Genomic DNA, 19753 nt, shown 5'->3' on the forward strand with positions numbered 1-19753 from the left:
ATAGACAATAGTAATTTTTAAATATAAAAATAATGGTTACTGTCCTGGAAATTTGATATGTAGGAGGAATATTAATGATGGCATTTCGGAAACAAATAAATAAATAATAATTAGTCACAAATTTTTTTTTAAAAAAAAATTGTAATTTTGGGAAGTGGAAATGATAGTACCTCTCAGATTCCCAGCCCACATGGCTGCCGACCCCTCTCTCTTATGTATGCATGTGGAGGAAGCATGTTCAAGGCTTCAAGCACACCAAACGAGTTAAGTCGGTACAAGCAAAACCAATGCTGTTCTTCTTTTTGATACATATAAGATTTAGAGTTAGAGGAATGGGTAATTCTAGGGTTTCAATTTTTTTTTTTAAATCGTGAATGTGTTTTGATTGGGTTTATGAGTCTCGGCTTGATTCGATTCGATTACCCCTAACTAAAAATAAGATATCACATCTTTTTATGAATAATCCGCCCGACCTTACTCGATTATACCCATAACAAAAAATAAGGAATCAAACCCTGTTATGAACAAGTTTGTTGAGTTGTTAACGATATCCTACATCGGTAAAAGATGTGTGGATTCTCCCATATATAAAGTCAAGCCCACACCCTTAACTAACAACAAGACATTTTTTCTTGGGCTCAAATACTATTAAATGAGAAGGTTCAAGAGAGAAACAAAGCAGTGCGGGTCTGATGTATCTAGGGTTTACATAAATCAAAGTGGACAATATTATTAGTTTGAATGAGGGTATGGATTGAGGACAATATGTTTGTGCAATAAAATTAGGTAAATCAAAGCCCTTTCATGTCTAATATATGATGTTGAAATGTTGATATCATGATCACATGCACAAAGCTTGTAATTATCAAGGGAAAACTACATTTGGTTGTGGACCAACTAACCCATCACAATCATATCGACCCATATTACAAGAAACTTATATTATTCACTCATTGTTGTTCTCCTTCATTTGGCACATTATGACTTGCTTTTCAATCAATGAGAAGGATATCTCTATAATGAACAATGTGGGATCGATTGAGACCATTAAAGTTTATACATCCATTCAAAAAGAACAATCATGACTAAGGGGGAGAGAGTGCATTCTTTTATATATATATATATATATATATATATATATGAAAAGTAGTATTCTCACCCTTCAAGTTGGTTATTCCACCCCAAATCATTGAATTGCAATTTTTAATATTATTTTATATATAATTTGATATTTGATTTTTTTTATCTAGATGTGATTTGACATTTAATTTTCATTCCAAAAATTAGTTTTCTCACCTCCTAATTGGTTTCACCACTCCCATCAATTAATTTAAATAAACTTATTACATCACATCAATACAAATTAACGAGTAGGGGTTGGTATCGGACCTGACTTGATTTTGAGAATCGAGCTTTGGTTCAAACCTTTGGGCCGAGCCCGACTTTTGACTATTTAATATTTATGTATGTATTATATATATGTATGTGTGTGTGTGTATATATATATATATATATTATGTATGCTATAAGTTGTGAATTTAGGGCTATTGTTGGGTTATTAGGGTACACTAATAATGTATGGGCCAACGTTTGACAAGATTTGATTGACAAACTGAAAACATTTTGGGGTGAGTATGTTGACCTATTTTGTAATTATGAGCGTGGATCGTCTATCCACAACTCATTGACATTTTTTGAAATAGATAGGATTTGTGAATGGTAATCACTTCGCTCAATTAGCATTGACAGAGGGTAACCCAATGCCTCCTATTATGATTCAGTAGTTTAGATACAGGTATGATTATGCGAACGAATGAGTCACTCCGTACAGAGAACAACTTGCAGGAGACATTAAATGGACCCCCCAATCTGTATTGATGTGATGAATAAGTTTGATTTAATTAATTGATGGGGGGTGGGGAAACCAATTAGGGGTGATAAAACCAATTAAGGGGTGAGAAAACTAATTTTTGGAATGAGAATTAAATGTCAAATCACACGTAATTCGAAAGAATCAAATATCAAATCATATATAAATTAATATAAAAAATAAAAATCAAAAAGTGGAGGGTGGGATTATCATTTTTAGGGGTGAGAATAATATTTCTCTATATATATATATATATGTATCTAGAGGTGTTAAACGAGTTGGCGGTCTAGAACAGCTTGTTGACTGAGGTCAACTAGAAGTGTTAGGCCCAGCTCAATAGCTCTTAGCAAATCTCGGCCCAGCCAGTAAAAAATGTTTGGAAAACTTTAGTCACACCCTGATTTTTACTAAAGACATCCCAATTTAAGTTGACCATCCCTTGTAAAACTCAGTTGACGGGGTGTCTTTAGTAAAAATTGGGGTGTGACTAAAGTTTTCCAAAATATTTATGCCGTGTCAAGCCAAGGTCGAGAACTGTTACGGATCGGTCAGTTTGACCCTCGAAAGCGTCGTGTCGCTTGTGGGCCATCCCAGGTTGGTCTGGATGGGCCCACTTTACACCTCTACACCTCCATATGTATGTCTAGTTTCTAAAAAAGTAATCTTGGAATGAGTGAACAAGAAACAAGGGGAGAGACTCATTTTGGGGCCAAATTGAAGTGGCCAGGGAATATGAATAGAATAGGGGTCCATCTTATTCTCCATTCTCCAAGCAATTAACCTTGAGAATACACAAATGTATATTGTACTTGTACATACATGTGTCCTTTTCTAATCTAGGGAGTAGTTAGTTTAGTATTTATTGACAACAATATCAAATATTATAATCAATTAATATATATAAATATGTGTAATCAAGTGGGTATAAGAAAATGCCCAAATGATTCAAGAAGGGATGCCTTTGAAATATTCTCCCAAAATTGTACCTTTTCAGAACAAAAAGTCCAAATAACAAAAATTGATAATTAATTAATTAATTAATCAAAGAATTTAGGGTTGATGACCCAAATCATGCAATCACAATATTGCCAGGTAATTGACATCTCTGAGCACTTGCCAAGCTGAATATAAATTTTTTTTTTTTAAAAAAAAAAATACAGAAAATTATGTTTATAGTTGGAATCGAATATTAAGCACACATATGTCTAATCCAAAACCGATTACCAACCAAGCTGAATATAATTGAGTGATCACCAACTAACCATTTCATTAATGGAGTTGGGGAGTAGTTTAACTGACAACAAATAATCACCTTCATTAATCAATAATCACAACTACAATCGCCTTTATTATGTCACTTTCCATATTTATATATGGCCTTGTAACCAGCAGCCTATTGGGCCCAATGTTAAATACAAAGGGATCACATTGGGCCCATAACTAAAGCTTTTGTGGGTCCAATTTTTCCTCCTTTATTACAGAGAAAGCGTGAAGATGAGAGACAATCGGACCCACAGTTATGCCCGAACGACTAGTTGGAGTGATAAGGGTAACGTGTATCATCCTAGTGACCAAATTTCGCATCCCCTCCCCCATTTCAAAAAAACAAACAGAGCTGTGACAGAGATGGCTGAATGATTATAGATTTCCTCTACTTCAAAAAGAACCCATGCCACAACCAATTCCTCTCTAAACACAAATAAATAATAGAGACATGGTTCCTTAAATCCAAATAAAATTTAATGAAAAAAATTCATTAGTATATCTCAAAAGCATGAAGAAATTACATCTAAGAATACCAAATCCTTCAGTAAAAAATATTTAAGAGATAATTAACATCATCAAGGATAATGAAAAATACAAAAACTCTTATTGTACCAAAGAAGATTAGCCCCTCGGCCCCTCCTTATTGCTAAAACAGACTATAATACAAACTAGTCTCTCAGTGTCGACGAAAATTAATAAAGGAAAAAAAAAAAAGAAGGTGCCCAAAGTACAATTAAAAAAAAATTATAGGCCTGAAAATTACAATATCTTAACAAGCTTTATCATGCTTCTGGTTCAGTAAATCATCAGAAAGATATTCTCAGGTCATACCAATTATTCGAGGTTGCAGGCAGTATGAATGAACATCAGAATAATCAGCAAGGCTCAGCAGTCAGCATTTATAACCTTACAGTAGAAACCCCAAGAAGGGTCAGATTCTGTAATAGGTGGTTGACCAAATGGATTTTGTTGTACATATGTTTGAACATTTTCAGCACCAGCTACTCCTTCCAGATACATTCTGATATCACCTCCCGGACCTGTATGGAACAATAAGCATGAAGATGAATAATCAGCCATCGTACCAATTTTTATTTTTATTTTTATAATTAGACGATTTTTTTTTGTCACTCCTCCCCGTCCCAGAAAGGAATCAGAAAAGAAGACAGAACCCGACATAAGTGATCGCATAACCATAATTTCAACATTTCATACATGACTTTGGAATCAGATGCTGGCAATAGTTACCAATTTAAGCATTGGATAAGAAAGGTCAACTAAATCACCGAGAAGGAAACTTCAGCGGAACTTAAAAATAACTCGCTTTTCGGTAAAAAAAAGAAAAGAAAAAGAGAAGGAACGAGGAGATTTGTAACTTAAATACTGTTTTCATCCAATTCGATATTTCCATAGCCATGTGAGATCTGTTACTTAAATACAGTTTTTATCCATGATGCCATAGCCATGTGAGACTGCTCAAGATATTTCAAGTAATCTAAAGTCTAAACAATGAAAATAGATGAACCCAGCTTACAGAAAGTACTGTACTATGTGGCCAAAAATTGCATCCTCGCAAACAAATTAATTCAAGAGTAATACAACTTAAGACGAGATCGACCATTAATGTCAAACCCCTGATGAATATCTTGTGCAAAAGTGTCTAATTAAGTAATTATACACTTTACTTAATGAAAAAGGGAATAATCCTCCTACTTTGAAGATGTCTTACCTAATGAGCAATCTTCAGCGTCGCTGGAGTCATATGGATGGGGAAATATAGCTGTGTGTGCCTGAGATATGAAAAGTTGACACAGATGAGTATGATTAGCATCATAGTAGCATCCGAAGTGTAAAAGGGAGCATAAAATGCAACTGTAAGGTTACAAGATGGAAGGACTATAAAGTTTACCGGATTGCGTAATGCCTTATAGGGAGAATCATCTAATAACAATGTGTTTGACTCATTATACTCTCCCTTTTCCCATGGAAGTTTGGGCGCAACCTTTTCCCATAGTTTCTTCAATTCCTTCAAGAGCAAGGGTTTACCTCTTTGCTCAACTGTAGTGAACCTGGTGGCAGTACAGTGAGACTGATCCTGCATCAAACCAATCGTCGTGCAATTGACCACAACATGAACAAGAAAATGTAGTTAAATGGTAACATAGTTACTTCTCTTCCCCTTGTCATAGTGCCTTTCAAGCTTTGCACTGCTCAAACTTGGGCAACTAATTAAGCAAGCAACCAGCTGACAGGCCAAAACAACAATTAATTTATAAATGGTAACTAAAGAGGACGATAAAGAAAAAGAAATCATGTTTCGAAGTCATCGGCAATTCAAGCCAAATCCAACTTAACCCTCGAAAGGTTTATAAACATTTATCTTCTTTGTAGCTCAAAGAAAAATATGTATCTTCTACTGCATGGCCTTGAGCAATTTAGTACACACTCTTAGGAAGGCAGATCCAAGAAGCGAGGAGGATGGGTTGTTAGGTTGCAATATAGTAACTAAAACTATCCTTGGGTGCGTACTGCTTGTGAAGAATTTGCTTAAGTAACTTTCTTTCCACTTATAATCTCAAACTGTGAAGCAATTTCCAATGGTTTATGCAGGACAGCCAAGTTACTGATACTTGGGATTTGCTAATTAGGTACCTATAATGTTCAAGGATTATTCCATGCAATGATTCAGAACCAATGTTATGTGGGCAGAATGAGAAGACAAGATAACGAATCATATTACGAGAAGACGAATATTCATAAATTTAATAATAAGTTAAGCCGACTCAGAAATTCATAGACCCAAATAGACATATACAATTTGCAGGAGTCTTTCCCTGATAACAAAAAGCCTCCAGCAACCTACCCAACGAAAAAGCAACTTGCGTCTGTCATCTCCCATCAGAAAATTAACCACCCGGTCCACATTTTTCCTGCAATTATCAGGTAACATGGTAAGAGCACAATGTGGATCAGAAAGTGTAACAACCGGTTCTTATAACTGAAAATAAAAAATACAAAGCCATGGGAAAATATATAAAGTATGATCAGTCTGGTGATAGAAGAGTACTTGAGTCTTGACGACCACACACCAACATTAAATCTCTCAAAGCAAAATTGAAGAAACTCATCACAAAACGGCCTCTTAAAAACTGCAAGAGCAAGCACCAAACAAGTTTAGATTTAAGAAATTTAACGAAGGGAGACAACATTACATTTCAAATGTAGGGACAATATGTGAACTTTCACCTGCTTTTCCTGATACTATAATGTCTGCCTCAGTCTCAGATAAACAACTATCGGACGGAACAATATCAACAAGAATCCCATTCAAGTCAAGTATCAGCAGCTTCTTCTTAGTGCTGCAAGGATAACCACTATCTGAAGAGGATTGTAACATTCTTGGCACATTTTCCTCTTTGCTAGTATCCTCTAGATCCTTGCAAGCACCCACATGGTGAAAAGTGGGAACATTTTCAACCATCTTGGTTTCCATCTCCACATCCTTCACTTCTGGGAGCTCGCATTTATCATAGGCAGATAAATTATCACATGTTTTCTCATGGAAATGATATGCTGAATTATCCACATGACCCATCCCATGGACCGTCATCTCGACCTTATCTCCATTGCCCCTGATTTCTTTTTCAATGTTATCTTCAGCAGTATCTTGCAGAGTCACATCCTTCTCATTTTTATGAGTAGTTACTTTAAAACTTTTCTTCTGATTTCTCTTCTTACTTTCCTTACGCACAAGCTCACCATCGCAATAATTTGCAGAAGCCTCTTTCAATTCCAAACCCTTCATTGAAAGAACTTGGCCCCCCACTTTTATTTTTTTTATTTCGTTCTCCAGAAGACCAGGAATTTGAGCATCATCTGAAACCTGTCTTGTGACAGGCATCTCAAACTGTTTCAGACTGTTTTCCAGCTGGTCAGCAGACTTTCTCCTTTTCCTTTGATAAGTTTTCATTTTTTCCTTTTTCTCATCTATTTGCTCCCTCCTACAGGATTTGAGTTCTACCGTTTCAACTGAAAGAGTACCAACCCCATTGTTATCAAACTTGCACTCCTTTAAAATTTCCAAGTTTGATACAGCAACTTCTGGGACAGACTTAAAATCCTGTCTTTCAGAATGCTTTCCCTCAGCCTCTGTAAGATCAACATCTAGATTACTTCCCAAGGCGTTATGCTTCCATTTCTTATCCTCCCTCCTCTTTGTGGATAAACTTACCTCTGCAATGGCTTCCGACTCATTCTTTGAGCAAGTATCGACTGGCTGCAAAAATGAATCAACTTCTTTTTCAGAATGCTCTCCATTAGCCTCATCTCTAGCTTTCCGCTTCTTCCGTCGACTCTTTCCTACAGATGAGTTTACCTTGGCAATGGGTTGTTCCATTCCTGATTCATTCCTCAAGCAAATACTGGCGGGGGACTGCAACGTTGATTCTATTTCTGTTGCTCTAATCTTCACAGAATCACTATCTGTTGAATGCTTACCATCTTTAAAATCATTTTCAGTAGCATTGTGTTTATTTCTCTGCTTAATTCTCCTTCTTCTCCTCTTTGCCGCCCTAGTTAGGACATTTTTTGATTCCATCTTTGAGTTAATATCAACAGTAGATTTTGGGCAAGAATCTGTTTCGAGAGAAGACGCACCCACTTTAACATCCTGAGAATTTACCATGTTCCCCAACAATTTTCAAGTACCCTTCATCCCATTCTGCTGTCAATAACTAGGACGCCCACTACATTTTCCATTCTCAATACCTGACACTGGATTAAGCAAGTTTAAGGTCCAGCAGCTCAAACACCGAATATGGTCATCAAATAGCCCATCAGTCTAGAACAATTGCCAAAGGATCATAACTCCAACCATTCTCCGTCTCCGAGAAAACTCGGTGCCTTCAATTAATTTATACTACAATTCAACCTAACAAAAGATGCACACGCCACAAGTCACAGAACAATCTAACACCAACCAATAAAAAAACAAGAAGAAGCAACTGAGTTGCCATCTAATGCATGACAAAGGAATGAAGCAACAAAAGTTAAAATCTTGAACGACAACCAAACATCCCATTTCAAACGAAAATTGAAACATAGAAAACCCATTCACATAAGAAAATCGAGTGCAGTTCCAGATAAAATAACAAGAGAGTAACTTGTAAATCCAAGTCGAAAATGGATACTGATTTGAAGAAAAAGAAGAGAGAACCTGGAGAAGCGGCAGGATTGGAATCGGAATCGGAACCGGAAGCGGTACTGCCGCAGAGACCCTTCGCTCGAACTGGGTTGAACTACGAAAAAGGATTATTGGGTAGCGCACTTAGACACCCGACCGGGCAGCAAGTAAACTAGGTTTAGTACGTTTACACCATAATAGATTCTACTCCATTATTTATTTATTTTATAATAATAATAATAATTATTATTATTAGGGTTTTAAAATTTCAACTATGTAATAACGATGAGAGAAAAATTAATGGGGCCCTGTAGCTTTAAAATTATTGGGGCCCAAAAAAACATTTCCTTTATAAAATCATTTTGAGGGTTCAAAAATTTTAAATTTTTTTAAAAATATTTTTTTATTTTGATTCATTTCACAAATCCAACAATTTTTTTTTTGTTTGAAACAAAAATCAAATTCAATATAAAAAATGTATGTCATGTTTTTTTAATTTATATTAAATGATGGAATTGTCATGCACTTTTTCATGTTGCATTTAATTTTTATTTAAAACAAAATCGATCAAAATATAAATATAATTTTTAAAATTTTTTAAAACATTTTTGAGTCCTAATAATGTACTACAACCTCTCATCCAAATTATATCTCTATTTTGATTTCAGTGCAACAAACTGAGAATTTACAACGTATGACATATTCTTCATGATTAATGTCAAAGAATGAAAGATATTTGATTATATATCTAATGAAGCTGCATCTTTCTGGCAGAAATAATCATACATTTCATGCTCTAACCAGAGAATAGTGAACAGGAATGGAAGTTAATCACTGCAGTACTGCATCTTCTTTCTTTTTTTTGAAAAGGGAGAAGGGGATTCGAAACCTGATCACCGAGATGATATACACCATCCTTACCACTCTGACTAGTGGCTTGGGTGTCACTGCAGCACTGCATCTTTGAAGACAACTAAACAAGATATATAACATTTCAAAGTTCAAACATATATAATCCAAAACATCCATTACATTGAGCATCACTGTACCAGTACTTACATGCAAGTAACTATCTTCAAAAGATAAAAATCTATTTGGTATCTTTAAGGCTCTTCTATTTCCATCTTCAAATGACAAATCTGAGTGGAAATAACTGGATCAGCAGCAGGAGATGGTAAGAAGATTGCGCTTTGTTTTATCCTCGGCTTTTCATGAGCTCCATCAACGAATAATTATACGTCGTTCCACAGTCATATACTCTAAGCCCCTTAACAAACTTGGCTGATGAGCTCCATGTCAAGAAGTATCAACAACATCCAATAAGAGATCCTGGTACCCCAGAAGTAAGATCTACAGATCCTTGCTCAACTTAACGGAGGGACATCTTTTAAAATTCAGGCATAAAAAAGCTACGCATACTTTCAATCATTAATCCACGCAAATTTACCAATACGGCAACAAACCTGTGCAATGAAGTACTGTTACTTCTAATACACACACAACACATGCATGTATGAATGTATAAACAGCTTCTGCTACTACGACTACGAGTAATCTTTTGTTTCAGTATAAGCCTTGTAAAACTATTTAACAAGCGTTCTTTTAAAGTTTGAAATAAAGAACTATTCAAAAACAGTAGGCAAGGGACCATAAGAAAGTGAAGCAAGATCAGCAGATATAGGCTATGCAACTTATACGCGCACATGAGACTCTGTAAGTAACCACTCGTCATTCATTCATGTCAGTATGAGAATAGAAGGAAAATAAGGAATACTACAGTAATATTTTTACTGCAAAACACCAACTAAAATATTCATATTAATAATTTAGTATACATCTTGTTTCACCTACAGTCCTTATTTGGAGTAGAAAATTCTCTTTTCAAATAGAAGGTGGTTGGAGACTTGGTCCCCTTGGTTTCCCTCCCAGCCTCCCCTAACTCTGGGAAAAACTTCCAAACAAGCCATTACAGAAAATATTTATGCAGCAAGCTATATATACACTGATATTGATTACAAAGGACGAAAGTAGAGGCGGCATTCACATGTAAAGAAATAAGCTACATACATGTTTCGAGCTCACTTAGAATTTTGCTAAGATTAACTCTCTCACAATAAAATTCATCTTCCCATGCACCCTTTAGCTAGCAGGTATAGAGACTTGACAGAAAATCAACATTCTAGTTATTTTCACAACTTTCTTTATCGGTCTGCGGCCAAAAAGAGTGAGTTACACTTCTGCAACAACATATAAAGATAGTTTCGAAAGATAGGGAAACATACAGATTTAATCAAAATCTTCTATCATCAAAGAGCAGCTTATCAACGGACGTCAACAGTCTACTTTTATGCTTTAACATACTTATCAACATAGCCCTGCACAAGATTTCAGGAAAACATCTCATAAAACTCATATTAAATTGACTGAAAAGACATTACATCAAAAATTCGTCTGGAAATAAATGCTCTAAAGTAAACAGAATCTCTGATGCCAATACATTGAACAAACAGAATACTTGCTTCTCCCAATGCATTAAAGTATTTCATAGCTCCAAGGGCTGTCAAAGACATCTTTACCATATACGCATTCCATCCTCAGGGGATGGGACTAGGCATTTTTGATTGCCACAACAAAGAACTTGACAAGAACCTAATTTGAATTTGGGGTATGCTAACATATTCACAGTTCTTAATAGAAAATTTCTAGGTAAGAATGAATAACAACATGGCGGCCTCTTTTAACAAGTTAACACATGACGAAATCACCTCATCCAAGAAATGAGAGGAAAGGAGCAACTTAATGCAAAAGTTTTCATTGCATCTATCAAATATCACATGTAAATTTCCATTGCTACAAAAGATTTAATATTCTACCAAAGAAACTATCAAAAGAACATGAAAGTTATACGAGATTTACCATCACAAGCTTTGTTAGCTTTCGCTGCGATGAGTCAATGTACTGATTTATCCTTGCCTGAGACTTGGGTATCTGATGGCTCTTCATAGCTCCCGACACCTTATCAACAGTCTTCTTGACAATCGTCTTAAATGCTTCCTTGCTCATATTACCCTGTCGCCATGATGGCTTTAGAACCTCCTTCACAAAATCTGCAATAGCGACTTTAAAAAGACTCATAGATCTTGACCCTTTGCTCTTCTTGCTCTTCCCTGGGGACTTGATTTGATCAAGTTCAACATCACCCGCTGTCACATTGCCTGTAGGATCACTTGGGCTTGCATTTTCAACAGCACCTACCTCGGCATCTGCTGTCTCTCCAAACTCCTCATTATCAAAAGATGTTGCAAAAACAACTGCACTGGCTTCTTTCTTGTTGTTTTCTTCCACATCCAATGGCCTGTTGGGATCAATGAGCCTCAACACAACGTCACGGTCAATGGTAGATTCCCGCTTGTGAACATGTCCTGATTTATTAAATGAGTACGAAGACGGCTCAATGCTGTCAGAATGAGGATCATTCCGGTCACCACCAGACCTGGAAAAGTTCTGTCCAACATCTCCACCAGACTTTGGTGACGAAGCTTCGTGTCTCAACCCAGCACTGCCAATCCCTTGCCCATCAACTGAATCCTTTTCTTGTCCGAAAAATTTCGAATTGAATTTGGAGAAAAGTGGCTGTTCAAATGTAGATGCATAAGGATTATAGTGAGCAGTAGTTCTTGATCCAAAATCAGGCTGGTAGACTGACTTATTCATGTCCAGATGATCTGGTGCATATGTAGATGAAGAACTGACTTTTCCCGGCAGCTTATTCACATTATCCGCCATGGAGTGGTGTAAACCATGAGGTGGCAGTTGTTCCTGAGAGTAAGGATGAATATGAGGAGTTGAGGTTGAAAGGCCAAACTGAGGCATACGAATACCAGGAAAATTGGTTGCATGAAATTCTTGCGAAAAAGCAGTCGCCTGGGGGTGATTGTTACTCTGAGACAAGGAACTTGAAGTACAAAAACCCTGCACCGGAAGCTGTGCCATGGTACGTTCTCTCAAAAGACCAGGGCCTCCAAATTGTTGATGTGGCAGGTTAAAAACTGGAGGATTCTTCAGTCTAAAATCTTCTGAATGCAAGAAAGGTTGATGAGACTCACGTGTAGCAGCATAAGCTCCATGCGGAAATTCACCAACTTTAGAATAAGTAGCCAACTCGTTCATGTAGGGTCTCGAGAAAGTTTGAGAACCACTGTTATTTCTTGAAGGTAACTGAGCCTGCTGAAATTGTGAAGAAACAACCGGGGTTGTACTTTCTACATTTGAATTATGAGGTGGAAATATTGGGGGAGGTGGCGGCAGGGAAGTTGAAGGTGCGGAGAAGAACGATTGTTGACTGGGTAACATATAAGGAAAACTTTTACCAGGAGCAGATGCAGAAGAAATTGTAGTTTCCTGCAGCATTAAATTATAACCACTTAGTGGTTGTGCCATATGAGGAGTATTCACGCCCTGTGAAAATGGGAGCTGAGGTGGAGGAGGGGGCAACTGGGCACAAAGATGTAGATTTTCTGTTTCAATTGGAATATCACTCTCAGTAGGATTATTACAGGCAGTCGATGATGTTCGATCGGGTGATGAATCAGATGTAGATGAGTTATCTTTCTCAGGATGATCAACATTCTGAACCCTTCCACCTGAAAGATTTGGTTGAGGTTGTTGAATTGCGGAAAATTTCAAAGGACAAACTCCATCTTGAGACGCTTCATCATGTGAATTCACAGTATCAGCACTTCCTTCAGGTTTAGAGGGAATATTATCATCCACAAATGGGTTACCACATTCCATTGCTTCCTTAAAACTGTTACTGCGGTGCATGATATCCTCTTTTGGCTCTTCTAGAACCCTTTGTCTCTCTGGCATTTTAGCAGCACCCTCTTTAGAACTATCGCACTTAGTTACATCAGAATCAATTACTTGACCAGCTGTATGAGGGACAAAGGATTGCAGAGCGTCACTCTCAAAGTTTCTGTCTTTTGTAGCACCAAAACTGCCACAAGACATACCCACATTGACTTCTTCAAGCTTACCATCTGACACTTTTAGAGGAATATTCTTGATCTCTTCTACAACATTAGAATTCTTTGAGCTAGGATGCATTTCCAGGTACTGTTGTTTGCCCCTATAGCGCCTAGATCCATCACCCTTGTCTATATCATGGTGTCGATATTGACATAACGCTCCACGGTAGCACCTGCCTCTACGGAAGTCAAAACAGTCTGGGACTCGACCTTTGTCCCGTCTCACTCGATCACCCATGAACTCACCTGCATGGTTATGAGAGGGAGACCTGCTCCTACTTCTTCGATGTCTAGGAGACCAGCTAAAACAAAAGATAATAGATTTAGAATATTCCATTGGACTAGTATTAGACACACACTTGTATGACAAAAATATGACACTGCATACTATTTGATAATAGGAATATGAGGCACCACCAATTGAAGATGCTGATACATTTGCAAAGATATAGTAATACCTGCGAGATCGGCTTCGCCTCTCCCTTCTCCTTTGTGGACTTCTCCACCGCCGCTGTCTCCTCCTATCAGGAGGTGATCGACTCCAGCTACGGCTTCTGCCTCTTTTGCTATGCCTTCGGTGGCGAGAATCATCAGAGTCACTGTCACTGGCACCGGCACCTTCTCTGACCAATCTCCCAAACTCATCTACTTTTGGAAGAGTTGGAGTCGACTTTGCACTTACATCCTTATTTTCATTATGTAACTTTCTGCTAGAAGCACCATCAGCCCATGCACCTCCATGGACATCTTGTTTCTGGATATCCTCATAAGTAGTGACACGATTGATCGATGCTCTATTTTCAAGCATAGTCCCGTCATGTTCATCAATTGCTCCTCTAGCATTTTCTTTTCTGGTAGTTATTCCAAATTCTCCTTGTGAACCTGCAGAAATTTCTGGAGCTTTTCCAGACATGGCTGATCCAGATGGCAGTCGAAACTGTTTTTCAGTCTTACAAGGACTCTCAGACCCAAAATCTGTTATCAGATTACACTCAGAGTCTATACGCAAATTTGTAGCATCAACCGTCGATGATACTGTATTTAAATCTTCAAGATGGGGCTCATCTTCATTTCCTGTGCTGTCATCAGATGCATAGCCTTGCAGAAGTCTAAATGGACTGGAATCATTTATATGTTGATGGGTATGCTTATCAGAACCAATGCCTTCAGCAGCTGCTAAAGCCCCAGAAGGACTTCTATTATCAGCTCTGAGAGAGGATGACTTCACAGCTTTGCCGGCCGGAGACCATTCAGGAGCCCTAGCTGAACCTGTGAGGAAAACAAGCATAGTAAAACGAGCTTCCAAATGCCAACCTTGAATGGACCAAACATTCGAAAAATCTAGATGATTATTTCCATGCAAGAAGATCATTCCCATGCAACCAACCCAAACAAGCTACAACTTAACAAAAATCCTTGAACCAACAAACCAAAGATGCGACAAATCTAGAAGGTAATTACCATGCAATTAACACGAATGAGCTACAACTTAACATTCTGCAAAATAGAAAACTGAGAAAAAGATCAATATTCAAGAAGCAACAACAAAACAAATGCTGATATACAACTAGCAAATACCTTAAATTAAAAACAAACTAGCATCATTAAATGCATTCGTGAGGAACGCCGCTACAACACACGGTGGAGTTCCTCACCACCCCGCCTAAGGGCAGTGGTACGAATCCCTATACCCGTAGAACAATCAAAATAAATTATTGAACACATTCCTCAGCTTTTTTATAGAAGGATCCCACTGCAGAAGCCAATCACACACCAAAACTATCACACACCAAAACTAATACGGAAAGTAGAAGGCATCAGATAGATGCATAAGTAGTACAAAAGTAGCATATATTTACCTCGCTCACCTGGTACTGGGTAAACAGAGACCGAGAGTTTTTCAGATACATCTTGCACTGGCTCGCATGCTCCAGAACTACGTGGTGCACGTTCTTTTTCATTTGAATCAATACACACTGAATCTAACTCAAAGTTTTGAATTTCAAATGAGTTCTTGACCACCTGGACAGTTTCTGGGTGGGTGATATCATCTTGAAACCACCCATCAGAGAGAGGGAAAACAAGGGGGAAAACAAGGGAATCAAATACTTCAGTATCACAACTGCATAGTACTAGCTTAACTGAATCAAGCCCACAATAAGATCCCTAACAAATTTAGGCCAAGTCTCATCATACTGGCAGAATTTTTTTTTTCCACAAATTAAGATAACAATCAATTTAATTGAACACTGATAACCATAGATAGTCAATGACTACATATACATTTATAGAATTTAACTTGAGACTTCTAAAAGCAATAGGTCCCTGCAAAGTTGTCAAATTATCCAAGAAAATATCTCAAAGGTCCACTCACTCAATGAGAAGTCTTGAGAATTGTTAATTCTCGAGTATAAGTTCCTATAAATTAATGTCTCAGGAAATAAATGACACCTGTAACAACGGATTTCTAGAAACATCACATTTCCTCCATAAAAGACCACAAACAAGCATTTTGCAGCAAATCGAAGAAGACTACAATTTGTCATACTAACCTTCCATCTCCATGTCAGAATCAGTAGGTGAATGAAATCCAACCACAACCATCATTTTTTTATCATCAACTGCGAAAGTCTTAGAAGACGAGTCACTTTTCCATTCATTTAATCTAGCCAACATATATTTCTTTTTCATCCAAAGAAAAAAATCATGAGCAATAGCAGCTTCACTTCCTGGCTCGCCACCAAACATAAATTCAAATTCTGAATCCCCGGATTTATTTTGAAGAGCCATATCTTCATAATCAGAACCATTCTTGGCAATAGACTGGCATAAAGCCTCAATTCTCTGAACAAGTTTTTCTTCTTGTGGCTTAGGAGGAGGTGGAGGAAGATCTAAAATCATATTGCCCATGGACAAAAAGCCATTTCCTGCTTCAGATCCACTTACAACGTTATGATCAAGATAGCTCCTTTGCTCAGGTAATTTATCTCTCCCATCAATGCAAGCTGAATTCTCGTCGATAGAACTTAATGTCTTCAGTCTCCAGCCTGAAAGTTTACTTGAATCTGGATTAGAGTCCGAAAGAGAGGGGAGGTTAGGAGTAGCATGTATTGCCATAGAAGAGGGAAGGGGAGCGGTAGGTGGTGGTGGAGGAGGAGGTGGAAGCAGTGGTGAAGAAGAAGGCGGAGGTGGCCGTGGTGGCAGGGCTGTGGAAGGCATCTGAGAGTTTCCACCGGTTGAACCAATTGAAGGCAAAGAAGCAGAAGTAGATAAACTAGAAGCAGGAGGAGGAGGAGGAGGAGGTGTGATATGCTGAGAACCCTGCACAACATTGTGCAGCTGTGGTGACTGAAATACTGGAGCTCTGTATGAGGATTGACCTTGTGAGGAAGGAAGTAACACTCTAGGAGGTGGCGGTAAACCATAGGCAGGAGCTACTGGTGGTTGAACAGGGTGCTGTTGAGTTGTCGGGTAGACAAGTGACAATGGTGTTCCTCCATGAACTGGTGGAGGGTATTGGAAATAAGATTGACCTGCATTCAACATTCCGCTGGATGGAACCCGAGGAAATGTAGGTAGTGGGGATGGACCATAGCGATATGGAGAAGGGCCCGGTTGACCTACATGAGAAGGGACCGGAGGAGGAGCCTGTTGATTTACTGAATGTGGCAGAGGACCATGCTGTAACTGATGATGATGACGAGGAGGAGGGGGTGCCCGAGCAGGAGGAAGCTGTTGGAAGGGTGGTGGCACGGGCATAGAAGGAGCCTGCCCAGACTGACTACTATAACTCCCCTGGTTATACATCTCAATTTCTGAGTACCAACAACAGAAAACCACAATCCAAAAACAAATTTGATGGCCACTCTTCTTGTACTCGATGGATGTTACAACAACTTCAACGAAGCCCCTGTAAAACAGCACAAATGTGTTCTCACAGTCATAATCACATATTACTTTCTAGCATAAAATTTTCCCAAACACTAAACTCTATCCTTCATGTGCAGTCAATTCCAACATGACAGACATTATATATGCATGGACTACAATTTTTCTCAAAACCCCAAAAAATGAGGCAATCTCCATTGCCTAGAAAAAATAGAACCGTCTTCAAATTACAAAAACCCTCTTCAGATTTCCATTTCATCTGATTTCTCGGCAACCAAACGCAAGCAAACAATTAGTCAACAGGGGAAGATTAAAAAACAATCGTCACCGGTATCAAACTAATCAGAAGAGCGACCATAAAATAATTTTAAGAAAAAAAGAATTAACAATCATATCGTTAAGAAGCTCCAGACTCACCTCAACGAACCGAAAACGAAATTGGAAAGAGTTAGAATAGAAATTTAAAAGAGGATCCGATAGCGAACCCTAAAACTGTGGAGGTCTTCGCCTAATTAATGGTCTCTGCTCTTGAAGTAAAGCTCTCTCTCTGTAATCAAAGCTTTCTCTCTGTAATGGTCTGTCTGGCTGGTCATATGGTTCGTTTCACTCTGCGTGAGAATGAAGATATGTTTGCTTTATTATATACCAAACATTAAAATTAAATAACTTTTGTTTTAGGGAAAATCAGAGCTAAATCCCTCCATCAAAAAGTTTTGTTCCAATCAATTTTGTTCTATAAGGTTATCAAGTTTAAAACACTATTATATAAAGAGACAAAAAGTTAAAATATATTGTTTTATTGTCTATAATGCATCAACTTCATCCTCAAACATGAAAAAGCTCCCTCTTGCACGTGATTCATCTTAGCTTGCCTACCGCCTACAGCTTCGTCTTCGTCGTCGAAAGTTTCGTCTCCGCCCCTCATGGTTTTTTTAAGAGTTCTATGACATTTTTTTTAGTGATTTTTTATCCTGATTTTTATTATATTCGAACTAGATCTACTCATACTCACCATAAGGTTTATAAATCTTGTTTTTCTTCAATTTGTCATCACATCATTATTTTCGATAATTTTTGTGATGATTTTCGTGGTTTTCTGGTTCTTATTTGAGATCTTGTAAACTGCAGGTGATATATTATTTGTTTTGAGTAATTTGATATCTGTCATAATATTATGTCTTTGCTAAATGTTATATGTCTTGTTAAAATGTTATATGTCTTTAATGAAATGTTATATGTTTGAAGTTTCAAAATAAATAACATATCAGAACAGATTCGAAACAGATATAATATTTGTAGATTCAGATCCGATTTCAGCAGAAAAAAAAAGAGTTTGAAAAAGCAATAAAACCTCAAAGGTGATGCGCCTTGATTCGTGGAGTTGGGGTGTTGATGGTTGCCGGCGTTGGTCATATTGGTAGAATCTAACTCTTTTTCAAACAATGTCCGTGATTTAACGAAGCTTTTTCGGTGATTCTAGTGATAATTGACTGTCAGTGATGACTGGGGCTTTAATTGGGTTGACCTAGAGCTTCATTTTGATAGTTCGTTTATCGAAAATAATAGCCGGACGGCCAACTTCCGATATGGTGGCTGAAGGAAGAAGAAGGAGGGAGGGTATTTTGATAAGTTGGTAGGCTTTGTCTTTTTTTTTTCTAAAGTTTTTTAGGTTGTTTTATTATAATACAACTTTTAGTTTTTGTCCTTTTAGGTAAAAACCCATTTTTTTAACATAAAAGGGGGATGGAATGCTCGAACTTGAGATGTCTATGAGATAGCAGCGCTATATGAGCTATTCGTGGTTCTTATTTCTGTTCTTTCTCTAAAATACCACTCTTCATGATATTAGATATTAACAAATTTTCACTTTCAAATCAAAGTATTTCAATATTCTTTATTATCATGGTCAAAATTTTTTTTACAAAAACTTAAAAAATAGTTATTTAAAGTTATTTGCTTGACTGAAATACTTTTTTTATTTTATTTTTTGCAATCCATTTTTCATGTATGAAATTATGAATTATTATTTTTTAACAATCGACAAGGAAGTTAAATAAATATTATTTATTTATTTTTAACCAGAAACGGTCACATTGAACCCTAGCCTACATAGTAAATCTCGAGCAAATGAATATCCTATTTCACAGGCACTAGACAAGAGTTAAACCTAAGACCTCTTACCTTAAGCAAGAGTTAGTCCTTAATTGTCGAGAACAAATAGGGATAATATTAACTTGAGTTAAGAAGATAATTTGTGTTTTAATCTTTGAACCCTAACTAACACTCATATTAAACATGGCCTTATATCACAATCATTGCTTCTCACCATGCAAATTTGTGTTTTAACTAACAACTGTCTTCATCACATACTGCCAAGGTCGACCTACATACCTCCTTGTTTCAATCTTCAGTAAACAATATTTGACGTTCAAGGCCTGCAAATTATTCTGATAATCCATCCACACCCTTCATCCTTCTCCCCCAGATGAATATGTAGATTAAAGCAATGCATTCACCAAC

The 19753-nt window shown here is 37.3% G+C and overlaps 2 protein-coding genes across 11 annotated transcripts; both read right to left on the reverse strand.

Moving 5' to 3' along the window:
- Positions 1–3658: 3658 nt before the first annotated feature.
- LOC119987149 lies at positions 3659–8495 on the reverse strand. 3 transcript variants are annotated; one of them, XM_038831939.1, is made up of 7 exons: positions 8352–8495; positions 6383–8066; positions 6204–6285; positions 6000–6066; positions 5046–5225; positions 4866–4926; positions 3659–4176 (listed from the first exon to the last, which is right to left on the reverse strand). In XM_038831939.1, exons 2-7 carry the CDS (start codon positions 7818–7820, stop codon positions 4022–4024), a joined length of 1983 nt encoding a protein of 660 aa, XP_038687867.1. In that variant the 5' UTR covers positions 7821–8066; positions 8352–8495; the 3' UTR covers positions 3659–4021. The 3 variants fall into 3 exon arrangements, with proteins under 3 accessions (XP_038687867.1, XP_038687866.1, XP_038687870.1); XM_038831938.1 differs by having other exon boundaries at positions 5046–5231; XM_038831942.1 differs by lacking the exons at positions 3659–4176; positions 4866–4926 and adding an exon at positions 5306–5381 and having other exon boundaries at positions 5052–5231.
- A 785-nt stretch (positions 8496–9280) lies between these two features.
- On the reverse strand, positions 9281–17856 carry LOC119987150. Of its 8 annotated transcripts, none has more exons than XR_005465386.1 (7): positions 17651–17856; positions 15898–17255; positions 15205–15396; positions 13804–14614; positions 11235–13647; positions 10601–10693; positions 9281–9686 (listed from the first exon to the last, which is right to left on the reverse strand). XR_005465386.1 is itself a non-coding variant. In XM_038831944.1 (6 exons), the coding sequence occupies exons 2-6, from the start codon at positions 17150–17152 to the stop codon at positions 10664–10666; spliced, it is 4692 nt and encodes a 1563-aa protein (XP_038687872.1). In that variant the 5' UTR covers positions 17153–17255; positions 17651–17856; the 3' UTR covers positions 10178–10663. The 8 variants fall into 8 exon arrangements, 2 of the variants coding, with proteins under 2 accessions (XP_038687872.1, XP_038687871.1); XR_005465385.1 differs by having other exon boundaries at positions 9281–9781; XR_005465382.1 differs by having other exon boundaries at positions 9281–9781; positions 10386–10693.
- Between the last annotated feature and the right edge of the window lie 1897 nt (positions 17857–19753).

Source organism: Tripterygium wilfordii, chromosome 20 (assembly GCF_013401445.1).
Source record: "Tripterygium wilfordii isolate XIE 37 chromosome 20, ASM1340144v1, whole genome shotgun sequence".
Lineage (NCBI taxonomy): Eukaryota > Viridiplantae > Streptophyta > Magnoliopsida > Celastrales > Celastraceae > Tripterygium > Tripterygium wilfordii.

Coding starts and splice junctions, on each gene's coding strand:
- LOC119987149 (XM_038831938.1), bottom strand. CDS start 7,820: ATGGTAAATTCTCAGGATGTTAAAGTGGGTGCGTCTTCTCTCGAAACA. Junction 5,232..5,999: donor GCAAGTTGCTTTTTCGTTGG/GTAGGTTGCTGG, acceptor GGTTTGATGCAG/GATCAGTCTCACTGTACTGC. Junction 4,177..4,865: donor CGCTGAAGATTGCTCATTAG/GTAAGACATCTT, acceptor TGTTCCATACAG/GTCCGGGAGGTGATATCAGA.
- LOC119987150 (XM_038831943.1), bottom strand. CDS start 17,152: ATGTATAACCAGGGGAGTTATAGTAGTCAGTCTGGGCAGGCTCCTTCT. Junction 15,397..15,897: donor TTCTGACATGGAGATGGAAG/GTTAGTATGACA, acceptor GGTGGTTTCAAG/ATGATATCACCCACCCAGAA. Junction 14,615..15,204: donor CCCAGTACCAGGTGAGCGAG/GTAAATATATGC, acceptor TTTTCCTCACAG/GTTCAGCTAGGGCTCCTGAA.